This window comes from Aotus nancymaae, unplaced genomic scaffold, assembly GCF_030222135.1.
Source record: "Aotus nancymaae isolate 86718 unplaced genomic scaffold, 86718_ANA_hifiasm-v0.15.2.pri h1tg000033l, whole genome shotgun sequence".
Taxonomy (NCBI): Eukaryota; Metazoa; Chordata; class Mammalia; order Primates; family Aotidae; genus Aotus; species Aotus nancymaae.
In genome coordinates, this window is record NW_026988447.1 from 14,655,411 (window position 1) to 14,682,132 (window position 26,722).

Sequence of the window (26,722 nt, forward strand, 5' to 3'; positions counted from 1 at the left end):
ATTCAACACAGTATTGGAAGTTCTGGACAGGGAAATCAGGCAAGAGAGAAATAAATCGTATTCAAATAGGAAGAGAGGAAGTAAAACTGTCACTGTTTGCTGATGACATGACTGTATATTTAGAAATCCCCATCGTTTTCTAAATATACAATCTCCTTAAGCTGATAAGCAACTTCAGCAAAGTCTTAGGATACAAAATCAATGTACGAAAATCACAAGCTTTCCTATACACCAATAATAGACAGAGAGCCAAATCATGAATGAACTCTGATTCACAGCTGCTACAAAGAGAATAAAATACCTAGGAATACAAGTTACAAGGGACGTAAAGGACCTCTTCAAAGAGAACTGCAAAACACTCCTCAAAGAAATAAGAGAGGACACAAACAAATGGAAAAACATTCCATGCTCATGGAGAGGAAGAATCAATATCATGAAAATGGCCATACTGCCCAAAGTAATTTATACTTTCAATGCTATCCCCTTCAAGCTACCACTGACTTTCTTCACAGAATTAGAAAAAACTACCTTAAATTTCATATGGAGACAAAAAGGGTCCATATAGCCAAGATAATCCTAAGCAAAAAGAACAAAGCTGGAGGCACCACGCTGCCTGACTTCAAACTATACTATAAGGCTACAGTAACCGAAATAGCATGGCGCTGGTACTAAAACAGATATATAGACCAATGGAACAGAACAGAGGCCTCAGAAATAATGTCACAAATGTGCAACCATCTGATTTTTGACAAACCAGACAAAAACAAGCAATGGGGAAAAGATTCCCTATTTAACAAATATTGTTGGGAAAACTGGCCAGCCATATGCAGAAAACTGAAACTGGACCCCTTCCTTACAACTTATAAAAAAATTAACTCAAGATGGATTAAAGACTTAAACATAAGAGCTAAAACCAGAAAAACTCTAGAAGAAAACCTAGGCAATACCATTCAGGACATAGGCACAGGCAAAGACTTCATGACTAGAACACCAAAAGCAATGACAACAAAAGCCAAAATTGACAAAGGGGATCTAATTAAACTAAAGAGCTTCTGCACAGCAAAAGAAACTATCATCAGAGTGAACAGGCAACCTACAGAATAGAAAATTTTTGCAATCTAGCCATCTGACAAAGGGCTAATGTCACAACAAATTTACAAGAAAAAAACAAACAACCCCATCAAAAAGTGGGCAAAGGATATGAACAGACACTTCTCAAAAGTCATTTGGCCAGGTGCGGTGGCTCACACCTGTAATGCTAGCACTTTCGGAGGCCGAGGTGGGTGGACTGCCTGAGCTCAGAAGTTTGAGACTAGCCTGGACAACACGGCGAAACCCCATCTATACTAAAATACAAAAAATTAGCCAGTGTGGTGGTGTGCACCTGTAATCCCAGCTACTTGGGAGGCTGAGGCAGAAGAATTGTTAGGACCCAGGAGGTGGAGGTTGCAGTGAGCTAAGATCGCACCACTGCACTCCAGCTTGGGCAACAGAGTGAGACTATGTCTCAAAAAAAAAAAAAAAGACATTTATGTGGCCAAAACACACATGAAAAAAACCTCATTATCACTGGTCATTAGAGAAATGCAAATCAAAACCACAATGAGATACCATCTCACACCAGTCATTAAAAAGTCAGGAAACAATAGACACTGGAAAGGATGTGGAAAAATAGGAACACTTTTACACTGTTAGTGGGAGTGTAAATGTTCAACCATTGTGGAAGACAGTGTGGTGATTCCTCAAGGATCTAGAACCAGAAATAATACCATTTGACCCAGGAATCCCATTACTGGGTATATATACAAAGGATTATAAATCATTCTACTATAAAGACACATGCACAGGCATGTTTATTGCAGCACTATGCACAATAGCAAAGACTTGGTACCAACCCAAATGTCCATCAATGATAAACTGGATAAAGAAAATATGGCACATATACACCATGGAATACTATGCAGCCATAAAAAAGGATGAGTTCAAGTCCTCTGCAGGGACATGGATGAAACTGGAACCCCCATAAGACTAAGAGTGGATTTTTCAGGAGACAGAGGCTAGGAAAGAAGGGGATGACATATTCAAAGTGCAGAAAGAAAATAACCTGCCAGCCAAGGATACTATATCCAACAAAATTACCAGAAGGAGAAATAAAGTTTTTCCTAGACAAGCAAAAGCTGAAGTAATTCATCACCAGTAGATAATTCATCACCAGTAGACAGGCATTATAATAAATGCCCAAGTGAGTGATAAACTTGGAAGCAAAAGGACAAAACCATCATCAAAACACATATAAAACTCACAGGTAAAGCAAACACATAAATGACAAAGAGAAAAGACTTAAATGGCACCACTACAGAAAACCACTAAACCAAAATGACAAACCACCAGGGAAAAAGAGAGAAACAAAGATTAAACAAAATAACCAAAAACCAATTAACAATATGAGAAAAACAAAACATATCAATAATAATCTTAAATGCAAATAAAGACAACTACAGCTGAGGACATTACAGTTACTCAAATCCCTCCCTACTGTCTGCTGGAGATCCTTACTAAACAAACAAAAGTTCTTCCAGAAGAAAACTGTCCTGTCCTTTATGCAAAACACATAAAACCTGAAAAGCGGGCCAGGCGCGGTGGCTCACGCCTGTAATCCCAGCACTTTGGGAGGCCGTGGCGGGTGGATCACGAGGTCAAGAGATCGAGACCATCCTGATCAACATGGTGAAACCCCGTCTCTACTAAAAATACAAAAAATTAGCTGGGCATGGTGGCGCGTGCCTGTAATCCCAGCTACTCAGGAGGCTGAGGCAGGAGAATTGCCTGAACCCAGGAGGCAGAGGTTGCGGTGAGCCGAGATCGCACCATTGCACTCCAGCCTGGGTAACAAGAGCGAAACTCCGTCTCAAAAAAAAAAAAAAAAAAACCTGAAAAGCACTAAGGCCTCCTTATGCATAAACTGCTACTAACAGAAGAAACCTAACCAAAAGTGATGTAAATAGATTCAATTCCTATTATGAAGAGAACTATCATTTCGATAGTACTTTGGCAGCTAAATGCAACACAAAATGATATGGGCTATGTGAGAGGAATTTATGACTTGTGAGATAATACTCGGGATTTTATGAGTTTGTTGATTGCTTTTTATAAAATACTCATTCTCTAAGTAATATTATATAGCCTCATGGTTCATCAAAACTTTAAATGTGCTTTCTTTACATAACCCTTTACATAACTTTTCTTTTCTTTTTTTTTTTTTTTAAGAGACGGAGTCTCACTCTGTTGCCCAGGCTAGAGTGCAGTGGCACGATCTCAGCTCACAGCAACCTCCGCCTCCCAAGTTCAAGCAATTCTCCTGATTCTCCTGCCTCAGACTCTTGAGTAGCTGGGACTACAGGTGCACATTGCCACACCCAGTTAATTCATCTTGTATTTTAGTAGAGACAGGGTTTCACCGTGTTGGCCAGTCTGGTCTTGAACTCCTGAGCTCAGGCAATTCACCCACCTCAGCCTCCCAAAGTGCTTGGATTACAAGTGTGAGCCACTGAAGCTGGCCAACCCTTAAATTTTTTAAATGTATCGGTTATATAAGTCTGTGCTTAGCTTAGCAACTTTTAAAATACCTGCTACTGAATTTACTCATGTATTTTCCAGAATATATTTCAGAGACAATGAGCCCATTTATAATCAACATAAAATTGCTAATTTGCATTTTCATGTTCCTGACATTCAATTCAAAGTTTAACACTTTGCAAGGCCAAGCTTAACAAGTGTACAATAAAATGGGATAAACCTGAGTTAACCTTTTATTCAAGCTGGAGTATTTAATAGTTTTTAAAAATATGTTTCAAACAATTAAGCTAAAACAAAATATGCTTTTAGCAAAGGCTCCAAATACATTTTTGTATATTTTAAGTACTTTTAAAAGAATACAAAGTAATATTTGTGGTAATAGCTTTCATAAAGCTGTGAAAAATAAGGCCTCCATTTTGTATATTTTAATAGAGGTTAGATTAAGAATGATATCAGAAACATAAGTTTAGAACTTAAAGTTTAGCATGGTAATACTTTTGAACTGTAGTGCAAAACCAACACAAAGAACATAAAATGCTCAGCAAATTTGTTTTAAAATATATACCCTTGAGAATGTCCTCACTCCTCTTCTGCCCTTGATGACTGAACTTGTTTCCCGTGTTTCTAGTACTGTTAGCCCTGCAATGAATTCTTCAAACTGTAGCCAGATATAGTTTTCTAAAATGCAAACCCAACTGAGACACTCTCATTTTTATAGCATTTAGTGGCTCTCCATTGCCTTTTAGGTGAAGTCTAAACTCCTCAACTTGGTTTTAAGGTTTTGCAGGATCTACTACCTACTTATCTCTCTATCCTCATTTCTCAAACACCTGCCCTCATATTCTACATTCTAGCAACATGAATTTTCAGTTCTATGGTCTCACACTTCCTTCGAGATGTTACTGTTGCTTCTGATGAGAATATTTTTCACCCTTCATCTGGCTAGGTCATCCTTGAGATCTCAGCTTATATAGCAATCACTCAGGTAATCTTTCCATGCTCCTACCAGTTCTCAGACCATACATATCGTTTTTCACATGGTATTAAAATTAATTTGTCTATATTCTCTCTCCGCACTCCGAAGACCATATGATAAGATAGGGAGCTTATCTATCTTATTCACCACTTGTAGTCTTGACATCTAGCAGAGTGTCTATTACTTCATTTACCAAGAAATTGTCTCAATTTAAACATCTCATCCTTCAAAATGGTCAAAACATTCCAAAGCATCTACATAATAAAATTTTTAAAGAAACAAACTGAAAAACTTAAGTTAAATGTTTGATGAATTTTGTTAATTTAAAATCTCCTTTGTTAAAGTTAGCTTTCTATAAAAAATATCTGCCAGAAGCAAAGCTATTATTAGAACAGCCTCCACATCCTCAGTTTTGCAACATTATTAACCCCATTATAGGTCTCTCTGCCTCTCCACAATTTTCTTGAGTTTTATAAAACTGATTATCTTCCAACATTCTACTTATCAACAATGCTGACCCTGTTAAAAGGCAGGGTCAGCATTTTCTAAGGCTCTCTATTGGTACTTCTAAACAACCAGTTCTGAAACTTTAATTTATGGAGTAATCACCTGAGGATCCTGTTAAAAATGCAGATTGCTCTTAATTGCCTGTTGTGATTCTCATGGAGTTGGAATGTGAAGCACAGAAGTCCGAATTTCAAAACAAGGAAGTCAGGTGATTCTGATGGAGACGATCCTTAGTCTATTTTAAGGATCTGTTGTAGAGAACTGCTTTCCATTCTTGGGCAACTCTGACCCCTACCCTCCCCGTTTCCTGTGTGCCACCCTACCTCACTGCCCTCCTCCCCACCTCAACATTGTCATCTACCTTCTTTCCAGTCAATTCCAAATATTTATTGAGGGTTTTGGCATATCTAAGGTTTCTGCTTTACCCCTAACTCTCACCATTCAACTGTGTGGTTCTAACCTTTTGCAAGTTGCTGGAAACACTTCAGGAAATGATTATATATGTTCAGTTAGCAATTCCTTCCAAGCTGATATATTTGCTGTCTAGGCTGAAAGTTTCATAGATCATCAAAAATACAGTCCATTAAAGTCATGGTATATAGTATGTTGCTATATTTTAAAATATAAATTGTAAAACACTTAAAATCTATTGCATGAGCCTGCCCACCTATGTTGATGCAGAATGACGGGGGACAGTAATAATGATACGTAAAGGCATGTGATTTTATTTTTCCTCAGTATACTTGCAGAAATGCCTAAAACTGGTAATCTGGATCAGGTTTGGGAATCTATAGTTGGACAACGAGCCAAAGAAGTATCAGGGCAGATAAAAGACATTTTAGACTTAGAATAACCCAACCTACACCTTAGTCTCAGATTTCATTAACATCTTTATCTCTAATGCCTTTCATCTTTCATACTCCATATTCCACTTAGGCAACCTAAACTCAAATTGTCACTCTTAGACCTTGTCATCACTTGGGAAACAACACTTCTAGACTCTCACTTTAAATAAGTTTAATAACTTACTTTATGATCACAATATCCTCCTATATCTTTATTCTACGTAATCAAGAGAGTATATCTCCTAACATATTTATTAATATTTTCTCCAATTTACCACACACACACACACCCGTGACACACACACAATTTCAATCTTCCTTTCTCCCCCTCTCTCATTCAATCATTCAACAATATTTAACAAGAACTTACAGTACTATTTGGTGGTTCACTGCCTACCCTCTTGGCCTCCCCTGCTTATTCTAGATTCTAAGTAGTTCAGAAGTTTGATAAGACTGAAATCATGTACCAACCTGCATCAAAGAATACTGAATTCATTCACATACTATCACTGTGGAAATATTTATATGTATCTACATTCAAAATAATTCCTCCAAGAAATTAAAAAATATATTCCTAATAGCTTTTGTTTATAAATAAGGGCATACTCTCAGATTATAATTAAGATAGATAAGCCTTCAACCTTTCATTATGAATTATATTCTCAACAGGACTCTCAATCCAGAATTAATTTAATGTATATTAAAATACATGTACTTAAAATTTTAATTTGTATTAATAGTATTAAGAGTATAGTCTATAGCTAAAAAGTGAGTATTAAAATGAATCTAGATTTTGCACAGGTTAAACAATCCTTGAAAAAATTTGCCATATCTCTAAAAGGGAATAACATACATATTTGGTCAAAACTGGCTCTCTGAAAAAGTCCCCAACAAATCATTGTTGCCATTGACCGAGCTACTACATTTTTTAGGTGTGAGTAACGTGGAAACATTATATTGCATTCCTACATAGAATGGAGACAAACTGTCATCACATGCTATGAAAACTCTAGGGCAGGATGGCTGAAGTAGAAAATATGTCAACTTTTAAGTCTATTTACTAGAATTCATTGTTTTATTGAGCAACTACTATGAACTATAAACTGCTGTGTGTATATACTATCTCTGACCTAATAGTGATTCCAATCTCTTGGGAAAAGCAGATAAGTAAGTTGTAAGGTCTATGAGGCTGACTGATGGTGCCATGGCCTGCACGTACACCTCTGGAGGGCCTTCCTGAACTAGAAAACTCAAAGTAAAAGCAGAAGAATGATCAACTCCTATGGCGCCTAACTAACTTGAAACATTCTTCTATTGTTTCTTATTCCAGCATCAACTGACAAGGCCATTGGACTTTGGAACCGACCTTGGTTAACCTCATGACTCCAGACCCCATGACCCCCTCCCAGCTTGCAAAATACCACACTGCTTACCCCAAACCTATAAAACCAAATCCTATGCCACTGCCCTCCAATGACTCTTTCTTTTCGGACTCAGCCCACCCACACCTGGGTGAATAAACAGCCATGCTGCTCACACAAAGCCTGTTTGGGAGAGTCTCTTCATTCAGAATGCAGGTTTTAACATAAGTTACAACATGTGACTGGTGAGGGTAGGAGTTGGAAGATGGAAGTGTGTCTAAAATAGTGTTCTGACAATTTCTTATATTTCTTTCCCAAATTTTCTCCAGATTGTAATGTATGATATTGCAGACTGCTAAGTACAGGGAATGAAGAAATGACTTCGTTCAACAAAATTATTAAAAATTAAAACAATAACAACAAAGACTCCATACTCACAAACTCAAATACCACATGCAGGGAAATTAAGGACATAAGATGTATCAACTATAAGATTACAATATGTCTTCCCTTGTTTTCCAGAAAAGTCTAATAATCTGGTTTCTAGTCCTGGTTCTTACATGAATAAAATATTCATTTATTCACCAAACATTTATTGAAAGGCCCTCTTAGGTAGTATGTGCCAAAAACTGTTACCAAACTCTGGAAATAAGGTAATAAATGAGAGCACTCTTGTACTCACTGCATTTATAGTCAAATCACATCAGCTTTTGGTACAGCTATTTAATTAATACTTGGTAATTCCATAACAACCTCAAGGGCCCTTTTCCCCCAGTGTAAAATAGCACAGTGAGACTCAGAGATCTCTAAGGTACTTCTACTGAACTAAAAGAGATTTAACTTAAAACTTAAAGAGAACTAAAAGTGATTTAACTTAAAACTTACAGGTGAGGGGTTCTTAAGACTCAGGGAACCTGAGAACCCTTATGCAGTGTTCAGGGGGTCATACGCTACCTAAATTTGAATACAAAATTTGGTAGGTTTATGTATGTACATTTTTCTAGAGAAAGTGCATTCATAGGTGAAAACACCCTAAATGCATAGATTTTTGTTTTGGGTCTTCCACAGGAAATAATCCATTTTAGCTGGTCTAATGAGGCAATGTCTCTAAATCTACCAACTATAAATTAATTCACAAGAAGTTTCAACCACGTGAAGTTAATATGATTTGTTTCTGCTCTTAAACTCATGGTATTAGCTGCAAATTTCTTAATCTAATTTTTGACCAGCAATTTTATTTTCTAAATAAAATGCATTTATTTAGAAGCAGAAATATTTTTACTGTAAAAGACTGAGACAATGCTAAGATGATTATCCTCTCCATGTCTAGCTGTTGCTGCCCCATCTTAATTAAAAGAGGAAGCTGGGCATGGTGGCTCATGCCTGTAATCCCAGCACTTTGGGAAGCTGAGATGGGAGGATCACCTGAGGTCAGGAGTTCGAGACCTGCTTGGCCAACATGGCGAAACTTCACCTCTATTAAAAATACAAAAATTAGCCAGGCATGGTGGCGCATACGCCTGTAGCCCCAGCCACTTGGGAGGCTGAGGCAGGAGAATAGCTTGAACACGGGAGGCAGAGGTTGCAGTGAGCCGAGATCGCACCACTGCACTCCAGCCTAGATGACAGAGCAAGACTTTGTTTCAAAAAAAAAGGAATAAACTTAAAAACATTAACATATGAGGCAATGATTAAACTGCTGGCAAGGGGATTTCTAGGATGAAATTGTCTCTACATAAATGTGAATGCTGAATGTGAAGATAACCAGGTGCTCTCTTAGGACAGACTAAGAAAGTAAATAAAATGAAAAACTCAAGACATCTGCAATGAGAAACACAAACAAGAACAAAAAATTTGTAATTTCATTGCCTGTGCCACAGTGACACCAGCTGGCCAGCCAGGTTATGACAATGTTATAAGCTACCACCTTGATTTTATGTAAGACTAAACTTTTAAAAAGTGTATTATGCATTAAACAAAAGCCATTGTAAGATTTTAAACGAGTATGAAAGATGTATATAAGTACCTCAGAAAACTTTGGTTATGATCCAGTTTTTACATACGACATCTCTTTACTAGTCTATAAAATATATTAATATATTTATTTTCTCTATAAAATTTTATCTCTTATAGAAAAATGGATTTGGAGTTAAATGCAATTTTCCTGTTTATTCTTCAGGAAAACAAATGGATAAATGGGGAAACTGACCCAAAATTTAGGTATTTAAATTTAGGATGCTTAAAAGATCTTGAGGGTAATTTATTCAAAACAGTCAAAAGATGCTTCTGAAATACTATTTTCACTAATGGGTTAAGAGAGCACATGGCTTTTATTTTAATTAAAAACTATTAAATATGTAAATGACTCACGCTGTGTGTGTGTGAGTGTGCGCGCGCGCACATGCACGCGTGTTTAATTGCAACTTTTATTTTAGATTCAGGGGTTACATGTGCAGGTTTGCTACCTGGATATATTGCATGAAGCTGAGATTTGGGGTACCACTGATACCGTCACCCAGGTACTTTTCACCCTTTGCCGTCTTCTCACCCTCCTCACTCTAGTCATCCCCAGTTTCTGTTCTTGCCATCTTTATGTCCATGAGTATGCAATGTTTAGCTAGCACTTATGAGTGAGAACATGTGGCATTTGGTTTTCTGTTCCTGTGTTAATTCAGCAGCAACAAAAATAAAAACAAATGGATGGCCTCCAGCTGTATCCATGTTGCTGCAAAAGATGTAATTTTGGCTGGGCGCAGTGGCTCATGCCTGTAATCCCAGCACTTAGGGAGGCTGAGGCGGGTGGATCATGTGAGGTCGGGAGTTCAAGACCAGCCTGAACAACATTGGGAAACCCTATCTCTACTAAAAATACAAAAATTATCTGGGTATGGTGGCGCATGCCTGTAATCCCAGCTACTTGGGAGGCTGAGGCAGGAGAATTGCTTGAACCCAGGAGGCGGAGGTTGCAGTCAGCCGAGATTGTGCCATTGCACTCCAGCCTGTGCAACAAGAGCAAAACTCATCTAAAAAAAGAAAGAAGTAATTTTGTCCTTTTTTTATGGCTGCCTAGTATTTAATGATATATATCTACCACATTTTCTTTACCCAGTCCACCAGTGGTGGGTACCTAGATTCCTTCTATGTATTTGTGATTGTCAATAGCACTCCGATGAACATACAAGTGCATGTGTCTTTTTGGTAGAATTATTTATTTTCTTTCGGATATATACCCAGTAATGGGATTATTACATCCAGGAAACACCCGACAGGACAAAATAATCTGAATGACAGCCTTCAGCCCTAGACCTTCCCTCTTACGGAGCCTACCCAAATGGGAAGGAATGAGAAAACCAACCTGGTAATATGACAAAACAAGGCTCATTGTCAACACATCCTCCCCCCGCTAAAAAATCATACAAGTTCACCAGCAATAGATCCAAACCCTGATTTACCTGAAAAAGAATTCAGGAGGTTAGTTATTAAGCTAATCAGGGAGGGACCAGAGAAAAGTGAAGCCCAATGCAAGGAAATCCAAAAAATGATACAAAAAGTGAAGGGAGAAATAGTCAAGAAAATAGATAGTATAAAAGAAAAACAAAATTTCAGGAAACTTTGAACACACTTTTAGAAATGCAAAATGCTCTGGAGATTCTCAGCAATAGAACTGAATAAGTAGAAGAAAGAAATTCAGAGCTCGAAGACAAGGTCTTCGAATTAACCCAATCCAACTAAAAGAAAAAAAGAATAAGAAAATATGAACAAAGCCTCCAAGAAGTCTGAGATTATGTTAAGTGACCAAATCTAAAAATAATTGGTGTTCCTGAGGAAGAAGAGAATTCTAAAAGCTTGGAAAACCTATTTGGAGGAATAATTGAGGAAAACTTCCCCAGCCTTGCTAGAGACCTAGACATCCAAATACAATAAGCACAAACAACACCTGGAAAATTCATTGCAAAAAGATCCTTGGCACACTGTCATCAGGTTATCCAAAGTTAAGATGAAGGAAAGAATCTTAAGAGCTGTGAGACAGAACCACCAGGTTATCTATAAAGGCACACCTATCAGATCAACAGCAGATTTCTCAGCAGAAACCCTACAAGGTAGAATGGATTGGGGCCCTGTGTTTGGCCTCCTCAAACAAAACAATCAGACAAGAATTTTGTATCCAGCGAAACTAAGCGTCATATATAAAGGAAAGATACAGTCTTTTTGGACAAACAAATCCGGAGAGAATCCTCCGTTACCAAGCCACCACTACAAGAACTGCTAAAAGGAGCTCTAAATCTTGAAACAAATCCTGGAAACACATCAAAACAGAACCTCTTTAAAGCATAAATCACACAGGATCTATAAAACAAAAATACACATTGAAAAGCAAAAACCAAAACAAAAGTACACAGGCAACAAAGAGCACGATGACTGCAACTGTACCTCACATTTCAATACTAACATTGAATGTAAATGGCCTAAATGCTCCACTTAAAAGATACAGAACCGACTGGGTGCGGTGGCTCATGCCTGTAATCCCAGCACTTTGGGAGACGGAGGCGGGTGGATCACCTGAGGTCAGAAGTTCGAGACCAACCTGGACAACATGGTGAAAATCCTGTCTCTACTGAAAATACAAAAATTAGCCATGTGTGGTGGCAGGCACCTGTAATTCCAGCTACTCAGAAGGCTGAGGCAGGAGAATCACTTGAACCTGGGAGACAGAGATTGCAGTGAGCTGAGGTTGTGCCACTGCACTCCAGCCTGGGCAGCAAAAGCGAGACTCTGTCTCAAGAAAAAAAGGAAAAAGATACAAAGCCACAGAATGGATAATAACTCGCCAACCAACCATTTGCTCCCTTCAAAAGACACATAATGACTCACATAAACTTAAAGAAAAGGGGTGGTAAAAGGCATTTCATGCAAATGGACAACAAAAGCAAGCAGGGATAGCTATACTTATATCGGACAAAACAAATTTTAAAGCAACAGCAACTAAAAGAGACAAACAGGGACATTATATAATGGTAAATGGCCTTGTCTAGCAGGAAAATATCACAATCCTAAACATATATGCACCTAACACTGGAGCTCTCAAATTTATAAAACAACTACTAATAGACCTAAGGAATGAGATAGACAGCAACACAGTAACAGTGGGGAACTTCAATCCTCCACTGGCAGCACTAGACAGGTCATCAAGACAGAAAGTCAACAACGAAACAATGGATTTAAACTATACCTTGGAACAAATGGACGTAACAGATATATACAGAACATTTCATCCAACAATCACAGAATACACATTCTATTTAACAGTGCACACAACTTTCTCCAAGACAGACCATATGATAGACCATAAAACAAACCTCAATAAATTTAAAAAAAACTGAAATTATATCAAGCACTCTCTCAGACCACAGTGCAATTAAACTGGAAATCAATTCCAACAGGAACTTTGAAACCATGCAAATACAGGAGCATTAAATAACCTGCTCCTGAATGAGCATTAGGTCAAAAGCGAAAACAAGATGAAAATTAACCTGTCAAAACCTCTGGGAAACAGCAAGGTGGTGCTAAGAGGTGCAAAGAGGTACTAAATGCCTACATCAAAAAGACTGAAAAGAGCACAAACTGACATTTGAAGGTCACACCTCAAGGAACTAGAGAAACAAGAACAAACCAAATCCAAACCCAGCAGAAGAAAATTACCAAGATCAGAGCAGAACTAAATGAAATTGAAACAAACAACAATACAAAAGATAAATGAAACAAAAAGGTGGTTCTTTGAAAATATAAATAAAATTGATAGACCATTAGCAAGATTAACCAAGAAAAGAAGAGAGAAAATCCAAATAACCTCACTAAGAAACAAAACAGGAGATATATATTACAACTGACACCACTGAAATACAAAAGATCAAAGCTACTATGAACACCTTCACACAAACTAGAAAACCTAGAAGAGACAGATAAATTTCTAGAAAAATACAACCCTCCTAGCTTAAATCAAGAAGAATGATACCCTGAACAGACCAATAACAAGCAGTGAGATTAAAATGGTAATTTTAAAATTACTAACAAAAAAAGTCCAGGACCAGAGAGATTCACAGCAGAATTATACCAGAAATTCAAGAATTGGTACCAATCCTTTTGACACTATTCCATAAGATAGAGAAAGAAGGAACCCTCTTAATTCATTTTATGAAGCCACCATCACCCTAATACTAAAACCAGGAAACGACATAACCAAAAAAGAAAACTATAGACCCATTATCTTTGATGAACACTTATGCTAAAATCCTTAAAAAAAATTAGCTAATCAAATCCAACAAGATGTCAAAAAGATATGATCAAGTGGGTTTCATACCAGGGATGCAGGGACGGTTTAATATATGCATGCCAATAAATGTGATACATCACATAAACAGAATTAAAAACAAAAGTCACATGATCTTCTCCATAGATGCAGGAAAAGCATTTGATAAAATCCAGTATCACTTTATGACTAAAACTCTCAGCAAAATCAGCATACAAGGGGCACACCTTAACGTAATAAAGACCATCTATGACAAGCCCACAGCCAACATAATACCGAATGGGGAAAAGTTGAAAGCATTCTCTCTGAGGACTGGAACAAGACAAGGATGCCCACTCTCACTACTACTCTTCAACAGAGTACTGGAAGTCCTAGCCAGAGCAATCAGACAAGAGAAAGAAATAAGGGCATCCAAATCAGTAAAGAGGAGATAAGACTGTCACTGCTGACAATATGATCGTTTACTTCAAAAATTCTAAGGACTGCTCCAGAAAGTTTCTAGAACTGATAAAAGAATTCAGCAAAGTTTCCGGATATAAGATTAATCTATGTAAATCAGTAGCTCTTCTATACCCCAACAGCGACCAAGTGGAGAATCAAATCAAGAACTCAACTCCTTTTACAATAGCTGCAAAACAAAAAAACAAAAAAACAACTTAGCAATATACCTAACCAAGGAGTCAAAAGACCTCTACAAGGAAAACTACAAAACTCTGCTGAAAGAAATCACAGACGACACAAACAAGTGGAAACATATCCCACGCTCATGGATGGGTAGAATCGATATTGTGAAAATGACCATATTGCCAAAAGTAATCTAAAAATTCAATGCAGTCCCCATCAAAATACCACCATAATTCTTCACAGAGTTAGAAAAAAACAAATCTAAAATTCATATGGAACCATAAAGAGCCACATGGCCAAAGCAAGACTAAGCAAAAAGAACATATCTGGAGGCATCATGCTACCCGATTTCAAACTATACTATCAGGCCAGAGTCACCAAAACAGCATGGTACTGGTATAATGATAGGCACACAGATCAATGGAACAGAATAAAGAACCCAGAAATAAACCCATATACTTACAGCCAACTGATCTTCGACAAAGCAAATAACATAAAGTGGATAAAGGACACCCTCTTCAACAAATGGTGCTGAAATAATTGGCTAGCCACATGTAGGAGAATGAAAATGTATCCTCATCTCTCATTTTATACAAAAATCAACTCAAGATGGATTGAAGACTTAAACCTGAACCCTGAAACTACAAATATTCTAGAAGATGACATTAGAAAAACCGTTCTAGACATTGGCTTAGGCAAGGATTTCATGACCAAGAATCCAAAAGCAAATGCATTAAAAACAAAGATAAATAGTTGGGACCTAATTAAACTAAAGAGCTTCTGCATAGTATTAGGAACACCCCACAGAATAAACAGCCCACAGAGTGGAAGAAAATCTTCACAATCTACACTTCCGACAAAGGACTAATATCCAGAATCTACAATGAACTCAAACAAATCAGTAAGAAAAAAACAAATAATCCTATCAAAAAGTAGGTTAAGGATATGAATAGACAATTCTCAAAAGAAGATATACAAATGGCCAAGAAGCACATGAAAAAATGCTCAACATCACTAAAGATCAGGGAAATGCAAATCAAAACCACAATGAGATACCACCTCACTCCTGCAAGACTATAATAGAAAAATCAAAAAAACAGTAAGATGTTGGCGTGGATGTGGTGAACTTCTACACTGCTGGTGGGAATGTGAACTAGTACAGCCATTATGGAAAACAGTGTGGAGATTCCTTAAAGAACTAAAAGTAGAAGTACCACTAGATCCAGCAATTCCACTACTGGGTATCTACCCAGAAGAAAAGAAGTCATTATGCAAAAAAGGTACTTGCACCTTTTTTATAGCAGCACAATTCACACAGCAAAATCATGGAACCAACCCAAATGCCCATCAATCAATGAGTGGATAAAGAAACTAATACACACACACACACACACACACACACACACACACACAGAGGATGGAATGCTACACAGTTGTAAAAAGGAATGAACTAACAGCATTTGCAGTGACCTGGATGCAACTGGAGACTATTATTCTAAGTGAAGTAGCTCAGGAACCTAAAACCAAACATCGTATGTTCTCACTGATATGTGGGAGCCAAGCTATAAGGATGCAAAGACATAAGAATGATACAATGGACTTCATGGACTTGGGTGGAAGAGTGGGAGGGGTCAAGGGATAAAAGACTACAAATATGGAGCAGTGTATACTGCTTGGGTGATGGGTGCACTAAAATCTAACAAATCGCCACTAAAGAACTTACTCATGTAATCAAATACCACCTGTACCCCAATAACATGGAAAAATAAAAAATAAAACATTTTATTCTAAAGTTAAAATTTGAAAGGAAGGGGAAAAAATTTGTTTCAGTGCTACTCAAAGGCAAATAGAAGTTAAGACTCATGAATGAGTTTAATATACAAGGCAACCTCAAAGAACAAAGCTGGTGAAATAAACTACCAGATATCATGGCTGGAGCTGACATTTGCTCCAGTTTTTATTACTGTGGTAAGTAAATAAGATAATGTGTTACTGCTTCAAGGTCAGACAAAAAAAATAAGAAAAAAAAGAGATACCAGAAATAGACCCACACAAATGCAATCATCTGAAAACAAAAGCCTCCAATAGAGGAAGGATAGTCTTTTTTTCTCCCAGCTTTACTGAAGTATAATTGACAAAACTGTATTTAACTGTAAGGTGTACAATGTGGTTTCAATTTACATATATGCTATGAAAGGATTGCCACAATCAGTCAGGCTAATTAGCAGATCTATTACTTCACAGTTACCATTTTTATTTGCATGTTTGGGTGAGAATACTTAAGATCTACTCTCTTAGCACATTTCGAGTATATAATAAATTACATAGTTACTATACTATAGTTAGCATGCTGTACATTATACCTCCAGAACTTACCCATCAACTGCAAGTTTGTATCCTTAGATCACAATCTTCCACCCCCACCTCCTCAACATATGATTTGGATGTTTGTCTCCTCCAAATCTCATGCTGAAATGTGATCCCAATGTTGGAGATGGAGCTAGGAGGGAGGTGATTGCATCATGGGGGCAAATCCCTCATAAATGGTTTGGGACCATCCCCTTGGTGACGAGTTCCCACCCAGTTCACAAGAGATCTGGTTGTTTAAAAGACTCCAGGTCCTTCCCCTTCTCTCTTGCTCCTGCTCTCACCATATGATGCGTCTGCTCCCCCTTTACCTTCCATCATGATTGGAAGCTTCCTGAGGGCCTCACCAGTTGGTGCCATGCTTCCTTTACTGCCTGCAGAACTGTGAGCCAAACAAAACTCTTTTCTTTATAAATTACTCAGTTTCATGTATTTATTTATAGCAGCATAAGAATGGACTAACATAAGAAAATTGGTACCGATGATTGAGTAGTGCTATAAACATTCCTGAATACATGCAAGCAGCTCTGGACTGGGTAACAAGCAGAGTTTGGAAAAGCTGAGGGCTCAGAAGACAGGAATGTGAAGGAAAGTTTGGAACCTCTTACAGACTAAATAGTTGTGACAAAAATGCTGATAGAAATATGGACAGTAAGTCCAGACTGACAAAGTTTCAGGTGGAAATGAGGAAGTGATTGGGAACTGAAGTAAAGGTCACCCATGTTACGCCCTAGCACAGAGCTTTGTGGCATTGCATTCATATCGTATCCTAGGGACCTGTGGAAGTTTGAACTTAAGAGTGACAAATTAGTGTATCTGGCAGAAGAAATTTCTAAGCCGCAAAGCATTCAAGATATAACCTGGCTGCTTTTAATAGCCTACAATCAGGTATGAAAGAAAAAAAAATGACTTAAAGTTATCTAAAAGGAAAGCAGAGCATAAAAGTTTGGAAAATTTGCGGGTTGGCCCTGTGGTAAAGAAAGAATACAAGCAGACTGTGAAGCAGCCACTTGCTAGAGAGATTAGCGTGACTAAAGGGAAGCCATGTGCTAACATCCAAGACAATGGGAAAAAGGCCTTAAAGAGCATTTCAGAAGTCTGGGACAGTCCCTTCTATCATAGGCCTAGAGGCCCCAGAGAAAAAAATGGTTTCATGGGCCAGACCCAGGATGCTGGTGCCCTGTGCAACCTTGGGACACTGCTCTCCACATCTCAGCTACTCCAGCTCCAGCTGTGGCTCAAAGGGTCCCAGGCACAGCTCCAGTTGCCACTTTGAAGAGTACAGGCTGCCATAAGCCTCAGCAGCTTCCACATGGTGTTAAGCCTGTAGGTGCAGAGAATGCAAGAGTGAAGGAAGCTTGGCAACTGCAGCCCCTTCATGCAGAGTCCCCAATGGGCCACTGCCTAGGGGAGCTGTGGGAAGGGAGCCACCACCCTCCAGACCCGAGAATTGTAGAGCCACAAGCAGCTTGCAATCTCAGTGTGGAAAAGGCAAAGGCACTCAACTCCAACTAATAAGAGCAGCCATAGAGGCTGGGGCAGAGCTGCCCAAGGCCTTAGAAGCCCATCCCTTGCACCAGTGTGCCCAGGATGCAGGGCACAGAGTAAAGGAGACTGTTTTGGAACTTTAAGATTTAATGATTTCTCTGCTGGGTTTCAAACTTATGTGGGGCCTACTGCTCCTTTCTTTTGGCCAAATTCTCCCTTTTGGAATGGGAATGTATACATAATGCCTGTACTACCATGGTATTTTGGGAGTAAACAACTTGTTTTTGATCTCATACACTCGCAGGTGGAAGAAATTCATCTCTAGTTGAGAGTTTAGACTTGGGAATTAATGCTGGAATGAGTTAAGACTTTAGGGAACTATTGTGAAGCATGACTGTATTTTGAAATGTGAGAAGAACATGAGATCTCGGAGGCCAGGGGCAAAGTGTGTCTCCTCCAAATCCCATGCTGAAATGTGATTCCCAATGTTAGAGGTGGGGCCTTGTAGGAGGTGACTGGATCATAGGGGTGGATTCCTCATGAATGATTTAACACCATTCCCTTGGTAATAGGTGAGTTCTCGCTCAGTTAGTTCACACAAGATCTGGTTGTTTAAAAGAGTCTGGGACCTCTACCTTTTCTCTCTTGCTCCCTCTCTTACCATGTGATGTGCCTGCTTTGCCTTCCACTATGAATAAAAGCTCCTTCAGGCCTCACCAGAAGCTGAGCAGATGTTGGCATCATACTTCCTATATAGCCTGCAGAACTGTGAGCCAAAACAAAACCCTTCTATATGAATTACCTAGCTGCAGGTATTTCTTTATAGCAACTCAAAAATGAACTAACATACTCCCTATAATCACCTATTTACTATCTTGTTTCCATGAATTCAACTTTAAGATTCCACATGTAAGTATAGAATCATGCAGTATTTGTTGTCTTTATCTGGCTTATTTTACATAGTCTAATATCTTCCAGGTTCATCCATGTTGTAACAAATAGTAGGATTTCTTCTCTTTTAATAAAGCCTGAATGATATTGCATTGTCTGTGGGTGTATGTATATGTATATATTTTCTTTATCCATTCACCCATCAACAGACACTTAGGTTATTTCCATATTTTGGCTATTGTTTATAGTGCTGCAAAGATCATGGAAGTACAGATATCTATTCAAGATAGTGATTTTATTTCCTTTGAATATATACCCAGAAATGGAACTGCTAGATCTTATGGTCATTCTATTTTAATTTTTAAAGGAATTTCCACACTGTTTTCCACAACAGATGTGCCAACTGACGTTTCCACTAACAGTGTATAAGGGTTTTCTCCACATTCTTGTCAATACTTACCTTTTGACTTTTTGATAATAGTCATCCTAAAAGGCATGAAATAATATCTCATTGTGGGTTTGACTGGCATTTCTCTAATGATTAGTGATGTTGTGCACTTTTTCGTATACCTGTTGGCCACCTGTATTTGTTTTTTGGAAAAACATCTACTCAAATCCCCAGTTTTTAATTGAGTTGTTTTTCTGCTATTGAGTTGTATGAGGTCTTTGCATATTTTGGGTATTCACACTTTATCAGATATATAATTTGCAAATATTTTCTCCCATTCTATAGGATACCTTTTCATTTTGCTGATTACTTCCTTGCTGTGCAGAAAATTTTTCATCTGATGTAGTCCTGCTTATTTTTGTTTTTATTGCCTGTACTTTTGATGTCTTATCAAAAAATCATTGCCAAGACCAATGTCATGGAGATTTTCCCCTATGTTTTCTTCTAGAAGTTTTATAGTTTCAGGTCTTGCAGTTAGGCCTTTAATCCATTTTGAGTTAATTTTGTGTATGGCATAAGATAAGGATCCAATTTAATTTTTTTGCATATGAATAAAGGAAGAGTCTTTTCAATAAACAGTGCTGATCAATTGAATATTTACATGAGGGGAAGAAAAACTTTGGTCCCTACTTCCCATCATACAAAAAACTAATTCAAGATGAATCACAGACCCTAGTGTGACAAACAAAACAACACAACTCTTAGAAGAAACAGTGTGTCTTCAATATACTGAGGTAGGCAAAGATTTCTTAAATGGGACATAAAAATGACTACAGAAGGAAACTTTGAGAAATTGGATATCACTAAAATTAACAACTTCTGTTCATCAAAATGCCATTAATAGAGTACAAAAACAAGACATGTACTGGAAGAATTCATTTGCATATATACATCCAAACAAATGAATATACCCAGAATATATAAAGAACTCCTACAAACAGACCAGAAAAAAGACACACACCCAGTAGAAAAATGGGCAAAAGGCTTGGGAAAGTACTTTATAAATAAAGACAATCTCCAATGGTTAATAAGAATATGAAAACGTGCTCAACATCATAGTCATCAGGGAATCGCATTTTATAACCACAATGGAAGACCGTTATACCTCCATAAGAATGGCTAAAATTAAAATGTATGACAATATGAAGAGCTGGTAAGGATGTGGAACAACTAGAACTCTTCATTCATTGCTGGTGTTGTCACCTGGTTCAACCATTTGCCAAACATTCATATACTCAAGACCTGGCAATTTCACTTTTGGGTATGTACTGACAGAAACAAATAATCATGTACACCAAAAAATCTGTAAAAGAATGGTCGCAGCAGCTTTATTCATAATAGCCATAAACTGGAAACAACCTAGATAACCATCAACTGAAGAATGGATACATAAACTGTGGTATATTAACACACTGGAAAACTATACTACAATTTAAAACACTGAAATACTTGGGGGGTGGGGGGTAAGGGGGTGGGGAGAGCATTAGGACAAATACCTAATGAATGCATGCAGGGCTTAAAACCTAGATGATGGGTTGATAGGTGCTGAGAACCACCATGGCACATGTATACATATGTAACAAACCTGCACGTTCCGCATATATATCCCAGAACTTAAAGTAAAATAAAATTTTAAAATGACTGAAATACTGCTATAAGCAACAATATGACTGAATCTCACAGACATAATGTTGAGTGAAAGCCAGTCGAAAAAAAGTACACACTGTATGATTGAACTGATATGTAGTTCAGGAACAGCAAAAAACAATTTATGATTATACAGTTAGGTTAATGTGGTCATCCCAGCATGGGGTGAGTTGTACTGCCTAGGAGAGGGCAGAAGGAAGCCTTCTGAGGTCCTGGAAATGTTCTACATCTTTATCTTGATAGTTCTCTTGAGTGGTACACTTAACATTTGTGCTTTCTGCTATGTATAAGCTATACCTCAATAAAAAAGAACAGGAAGAAGAAAAACAGGCTTAAGATGGCAAGTGACTACCCTAACAAAGAATGCAACATTTTCTACATATTGCGTTATTCCTGGATGAAGGTCCTTAGCTTTCAATCAGATTGTCTTTTAAAATGTCAACTACCTGACTACAGGTATTTTTGGTCACTGTATATCCCCAGTACCTGGTATAGAGCAGATAATAAATACTTGCATGGTAAATTTACAAAAAGAGCTGTTACCAAAAATAAGATGAAGAAATCTTGACATAATGAGTATTTAAATTAATACAAGTTTATAAAGTATTGGCATAGTCTAATGATGCTAACTTGAGTTTATTATACAGGTGTGTCTTGGAAAGACTAAAATCTGAAATGAAAATTTCTTTTGTGTGCTCAGAATTTAAAAGTTTCTTGCTTCTATGAGTCACTCTATGTTAGACCACAGGTGCTCAGAAACCAAGCTGAAACACTTGCCATTAAAATAAACCTCAAGCTTGACGATGTATTAGTTCCTTTCAAAAGACTGTTTAGGCAAAAATAAATAAAATTTAATAGAATTTTCTACTATCATTTAAACTATCTATTTATAACAGTGGTTCTCAGCCAAGGAGGAATTTCTCCCCTCTCCTGGAGACATTTAGCAATATCTGGACATTTCTGCTTGTCATAACTGCAGTGTACTACTGGCATCTATTAAATAGTAGGAAGAGACCAGCAATGTGCTAATCATTCTACAATGCATAGTTTAATACCCCCAACAAAGTATAATTTGGCCCAAAATGTCAGCAGTGCTGAGACTAAGAAATCCTGATTTAAATTATCATGTTCTGCTAAACTAAAAGATTTTATTCTTAAACATATGAAGTAAAAGAATCCTACACTACAAAATAATTTAAGTACATTTCAACTACATTTTCAAAAATATGAAAACTCTATTTTTAAAGTTGTATACTTGTATCAAATGTCATAATCATCACTATCACTTCTACTATATTAGACATTACTTATCTCATTTAATATTAATATCTTCAAGAAAGTAGGTAAGATTTTCACTACCGAGATTAGAAAACAAAAACCTAAAGAGATTAAATAAATAACTGGCTCAAGTTTATCCTGCTAGAAATGTGACACAGCTGAAATTTGAACCCAGATTGTCTTCAAACCCACAGTGTTTCCACTAAAATGCACTCAATTTAAATTTTGACTGAGAGACAGATCAAAATTAAACACAGCCCAGGTATCATTTCCCACTGAGTCATGTATGGCACTTTAGAAAATGAAAAGCAAATTTAGAAAATGAACAGCGGCTATTTAGAAATTATGTACTAAATGACATACATATAGAAAAGAGATTAGAGAGTGCTAATTTTAAAAGGATAATCTTTTTACTAAAAATAGAATTAAGTAGTCTTATAAAGTTAGATACCAAAATCATCATACATACTCTTGTGCTGATCAATTACTGAAAATAACACCAACACCTAATAGTTTACTGGCCTGGAGCTTAATCTTGACAAACCACTAAAATGGCCTCCCTCATTATATAATAACATTAGATTCCTGACTGAAGCCAGTCTAAGAAAACAATCCTATATTAAATTTTGTCTATTACTTTCATCTCAACATTTAAAGGCTTATCATGATTCTTTGCATTAAGAGAAAGAAAAGTGTTCTTACCCTATTAAAGCCATGTTCATGAGAGTCATCAACTTCTCCATTACTAGTCACTGGAATTTCTGCTGCTGAATTTTTGGGAGATTCTTGAGCCATAGTAGACTCCTAAAACAAAAGAAGAAGAAAGCAGTCATAACTAATACCAAACCATAAAGACTATATTCATGTTCATAGTATTTACAAGCCACTGTTTTAACATTTTTTATCATTGCAACCTACCAAATACTTGTATAATAAACAGAATACATATATAATCTTAAAATTCCATCTGGCTGATTTATCTTCACTTAACCTTAACTTCTTGATTAAAAATGAGTTACATATTTGTTGTAGGTACCGGAGGCACTCTCACAGCCTCTTAAACAGTGTTATGATAGACCAGCACTTATAATTGGGGGAAAAAAAATACAGAAAGCCAAGTTTGATTGTTAATTCAACTACAGCAGCTCTATTTTTCCAACTGGAGTACTACGAAGACAAATGAGAGCACAAGGCAGAGTAGAATTAGGTTGGTAACAGATCACTAGCTTAAAAATCCACAAACTTTAGTTGACAAGTGTTATCAAAATAATTCTGCATCTATTAACAGACTTCAAGACTAGCTGGAAAGCTACAGTAATCAAGACAATATGGTATCGGTGAAAAAACAGACAAATAGGTCAGTGGAATAGGGAGTCCAGAAATAGACCCACATTAATGTAGTCAACTGATCTCTGACAAAATGGAAAGGTAATACAATGGTAAAAAGAGGGTATTTTCCACAGTGATGCCGGAATAATGGTGCTGGACATCTACATACAAAAAAATGACCAGACAGAGACCTTACACTTTTCATAAAAATTAACTCAAAATAGATCATAGACCTAAGTGCAAAATGCAAAACCATAAAGCTGATAAAGACAGCACAGGAGAAAACCTAGATGACCATGGATATGGTGATGACTTTTTAGATACAACACCAATGCCATAATCCATGAAAGAAAAAATTGGTAAGCTGTATTTCATTCAAATTTAAGATTTCTGCTCCACAAAAACAGCATGAAGAGAATGAGACGACAAGTCACAGACTGGGAGAATATATTTGCAAAGAACACATCTGATAAAGGACGGTTAATCTAACATATACAAAGAATTCTTAATACTCAACATTAAGAAAACAACCCAATTAATGAGCAAAAGATCAGAACAGATGTTTTGTCAAACAGATGTTTCATCGAAGACAATGTAAAGATGGCTAGTAAGCATATGAAAAGATGTTCAATGTCATATGTCATTGGGGAATTGCAAATTAAAACAATAATGAGATACCATTACATACCTATTAGAATGGCCAAATTCTAAAACACTGACAACACCAAATGCTGACAAGGATGTGGAACAACAGGAACTGTCACTCATTGCTACAGGGAATGCAAAATGGTACAGCCACTATGGAAGACAGTTTGGCAGTTTCTCGCAAAATCAAACATACTCTCACATATGATTCAGCAATTGTGCTCTCTGGTATTTGCCCAAATGAACTGAAAACTTACCCGCAGAAAAATTTACACACAGATGTTTAGAGCATCCTTATTTATTTATAACAATTTAAAATTGCCAAAACTTGGAAGCAATCAAGACACCCTTCAGTAGGTGAACAGATAAAATGTGGTACATAGATAAATGGAAGAATATTTAGCACTAAAAATAAGTAAGCTATTAAGTCACAAAAAGACATGGAAGAAATTTAAATGCAGATTGCTAAATGAAAGAACCCAGGCCAAGTGCAGTGGTTCATGCTTGTAATTCCAGCACTTCAGGAGGCTGAGGCAGATCACTTGAGCCCAGGAGTTTGAGACCAGCCTGGGAAACATGGTGAAACCCTGTCTCTACAAACAATGCAAAAATTAGCTGGGTGTGCTGGCGCATCACTGTAGTCACAACTACTTGAGAGGCTGAAGTGGGAGGATCATTTGAGCCCAGGAAATAGAGGCTGCTATGAGCCAAGATCACACCACTGCACTCCAGCCTGGGCAACAGAGTGAGACACTGTCTCAAACAAATAAGAAACCCAATTTGATAAATACTCCATTTATCTATGTACCACATTTTATCTGTTCACCTACTGAAGGGTGTCTACTGTATGATTCCAACTATATGATGTTCTGGAAAGGGTAAAACTATAGAGGCAGTAAAAAGATGAGAGGTTGCTAGAGGTTAGTGGGGAAGGAAGAACAGGCTGAACACAGACGATTTTTAGGGCAGAGGAACTATTCCGTATACTATAGTGGTGGATACTTGTCATTACATATTTGTCAAAATCCATAGAATGTACAACATCAAGAGTTAACCCGAAGGGAAAGTACAAACTTGGGGTGATGATCTGTCAATGTAGGGTCATTAATTGCAACAAATGTATCACTCTACCCAGGAATGTCGACAGTTGTGCATGTGTGGGAATGGTGGTACACAGGAACTTTCTGTGCTTTCCCCTCTATTTTGCTGTGAAAACTGCTCTTGAAAATAAAGTTTAATTAAAAATAGTAATAATGCTGTCTGAATCCTAAATTATGACCTTATGAAAGAATTGTTCCTAGATTTTTAAAAATTATTGTAAAAAACACATAACAAAAATTACCGTTTTTACTTAATGTGTATAGGTCAGTACTGTTAAGTATATTCACATTGTTATGCAATCAATCTCCAGAACTTTTTCATCTTGTAAAATTGAAACGTTATACCCATTAAATTGCCCTCCATTTTTCCACCTCTCCCCAGCCTCTGCCAACCACTACTCTACTTCTGTTTCTATGAATTTGACTACTCCAGATAAGTGGAATTGTACAGTATTTATATATTTGTGATTGGCTCATTTCACCTAACATTAATGTCTTTAAGGTTCATCCACGGTGTAGCGTTTGTCAAAATTTTCTTCCATTTTAAGGCTAATATTTTGTTGTATGTATATACCATATATGTGTATCCACTCATCCTTTGATAGATACTTGGGTTGCTTGAAACATTTAGCTGTTGTGAACAATGCTGCTACAAACACGGGTGTGCACAATCCTGCAAGATCCTGCTTTCAATTCTTTTGGATATATACCCAGAAGTAGTATTACTAGATCATACTGTAATTCTATTTTAATTTTTAAAATAAAATGTTTTATTTCAATAGCTTTAGGGGTACAAGTGGTTTTTGTTCACATGGAGGAGGTGACAGTAGTGAAGTCTAAGGTTTTAGTGCACCCATCACCCAAGTAGTGTACACTGTACCCAACAGGTAGTTTTTTATCGCTCACTCCCCACCACCCTCCCCTCTTGAGTCTCCAATGTTCATTATACCACTCTGTGTGCCTTTGCATACCCACAGCTAAGTCTCCACTTATAAGTGAGAACATGTGGTATCTGGTTTTCAATTCCTAAGTCAATTACTTCACTTAGAATAATGGCCTCCAGTTCTATCCAAGTCACTGCAAAATATTATTTCCTTCTTTTTTTATTAGGTAGTATTCCATGATACAAACCCTATTTTCTTTATCCACTCATTGGTTGATGGGCAATGAGGTTGATTCCGTATCTTTGCAACTGTAAACTGTACTGCAATAAACATGTGTGTAGTTTTGATATAGTGACTTCTTTGCCTTTGGGTAGATGGCCAGTAGTGGGAATGCTGGGTTAAATGGTAAATCTACTTTTACTTCTTTGAGATCTCCATATACTGTTTTA

General features: G+C 37.2%; 1 protein-coding gene across 4 annotated transcripts in view; it reads right to left on the bottom strand.

Annotated features, from left to right (window-relative positions):
- ARFIP1 (ADP ribosylation factor interacting protein 1) overlaps positions 1 to 26,722 on the bottom strand; it is a 123,997-nt gene that overhangs the window by 56,693 nt on the left and 40,582 nt on the right. For 3 of the 4 annotated variants that reach the window (XM_012448547.2, XM_012448546.2, XM_012448548.2), the window contains one exon: positions 23,018 to 23,119. The exons of the other annotated variant lie outside the window; for it this stretch is intronic. In XM_012448547.2, the coding sequence (XP_012303970.1) occupies positions 23,018 to 23,110 (93 nt within the window). In that variant the 5' untranslated portion in view covers positions 23,111 to 23,119. The remainder of the gene's footprint in view (positions 1 to 23,017; positions 23,120 to 26,722) is intronic. 4 annotated transcript variants of the gene reach the window in all.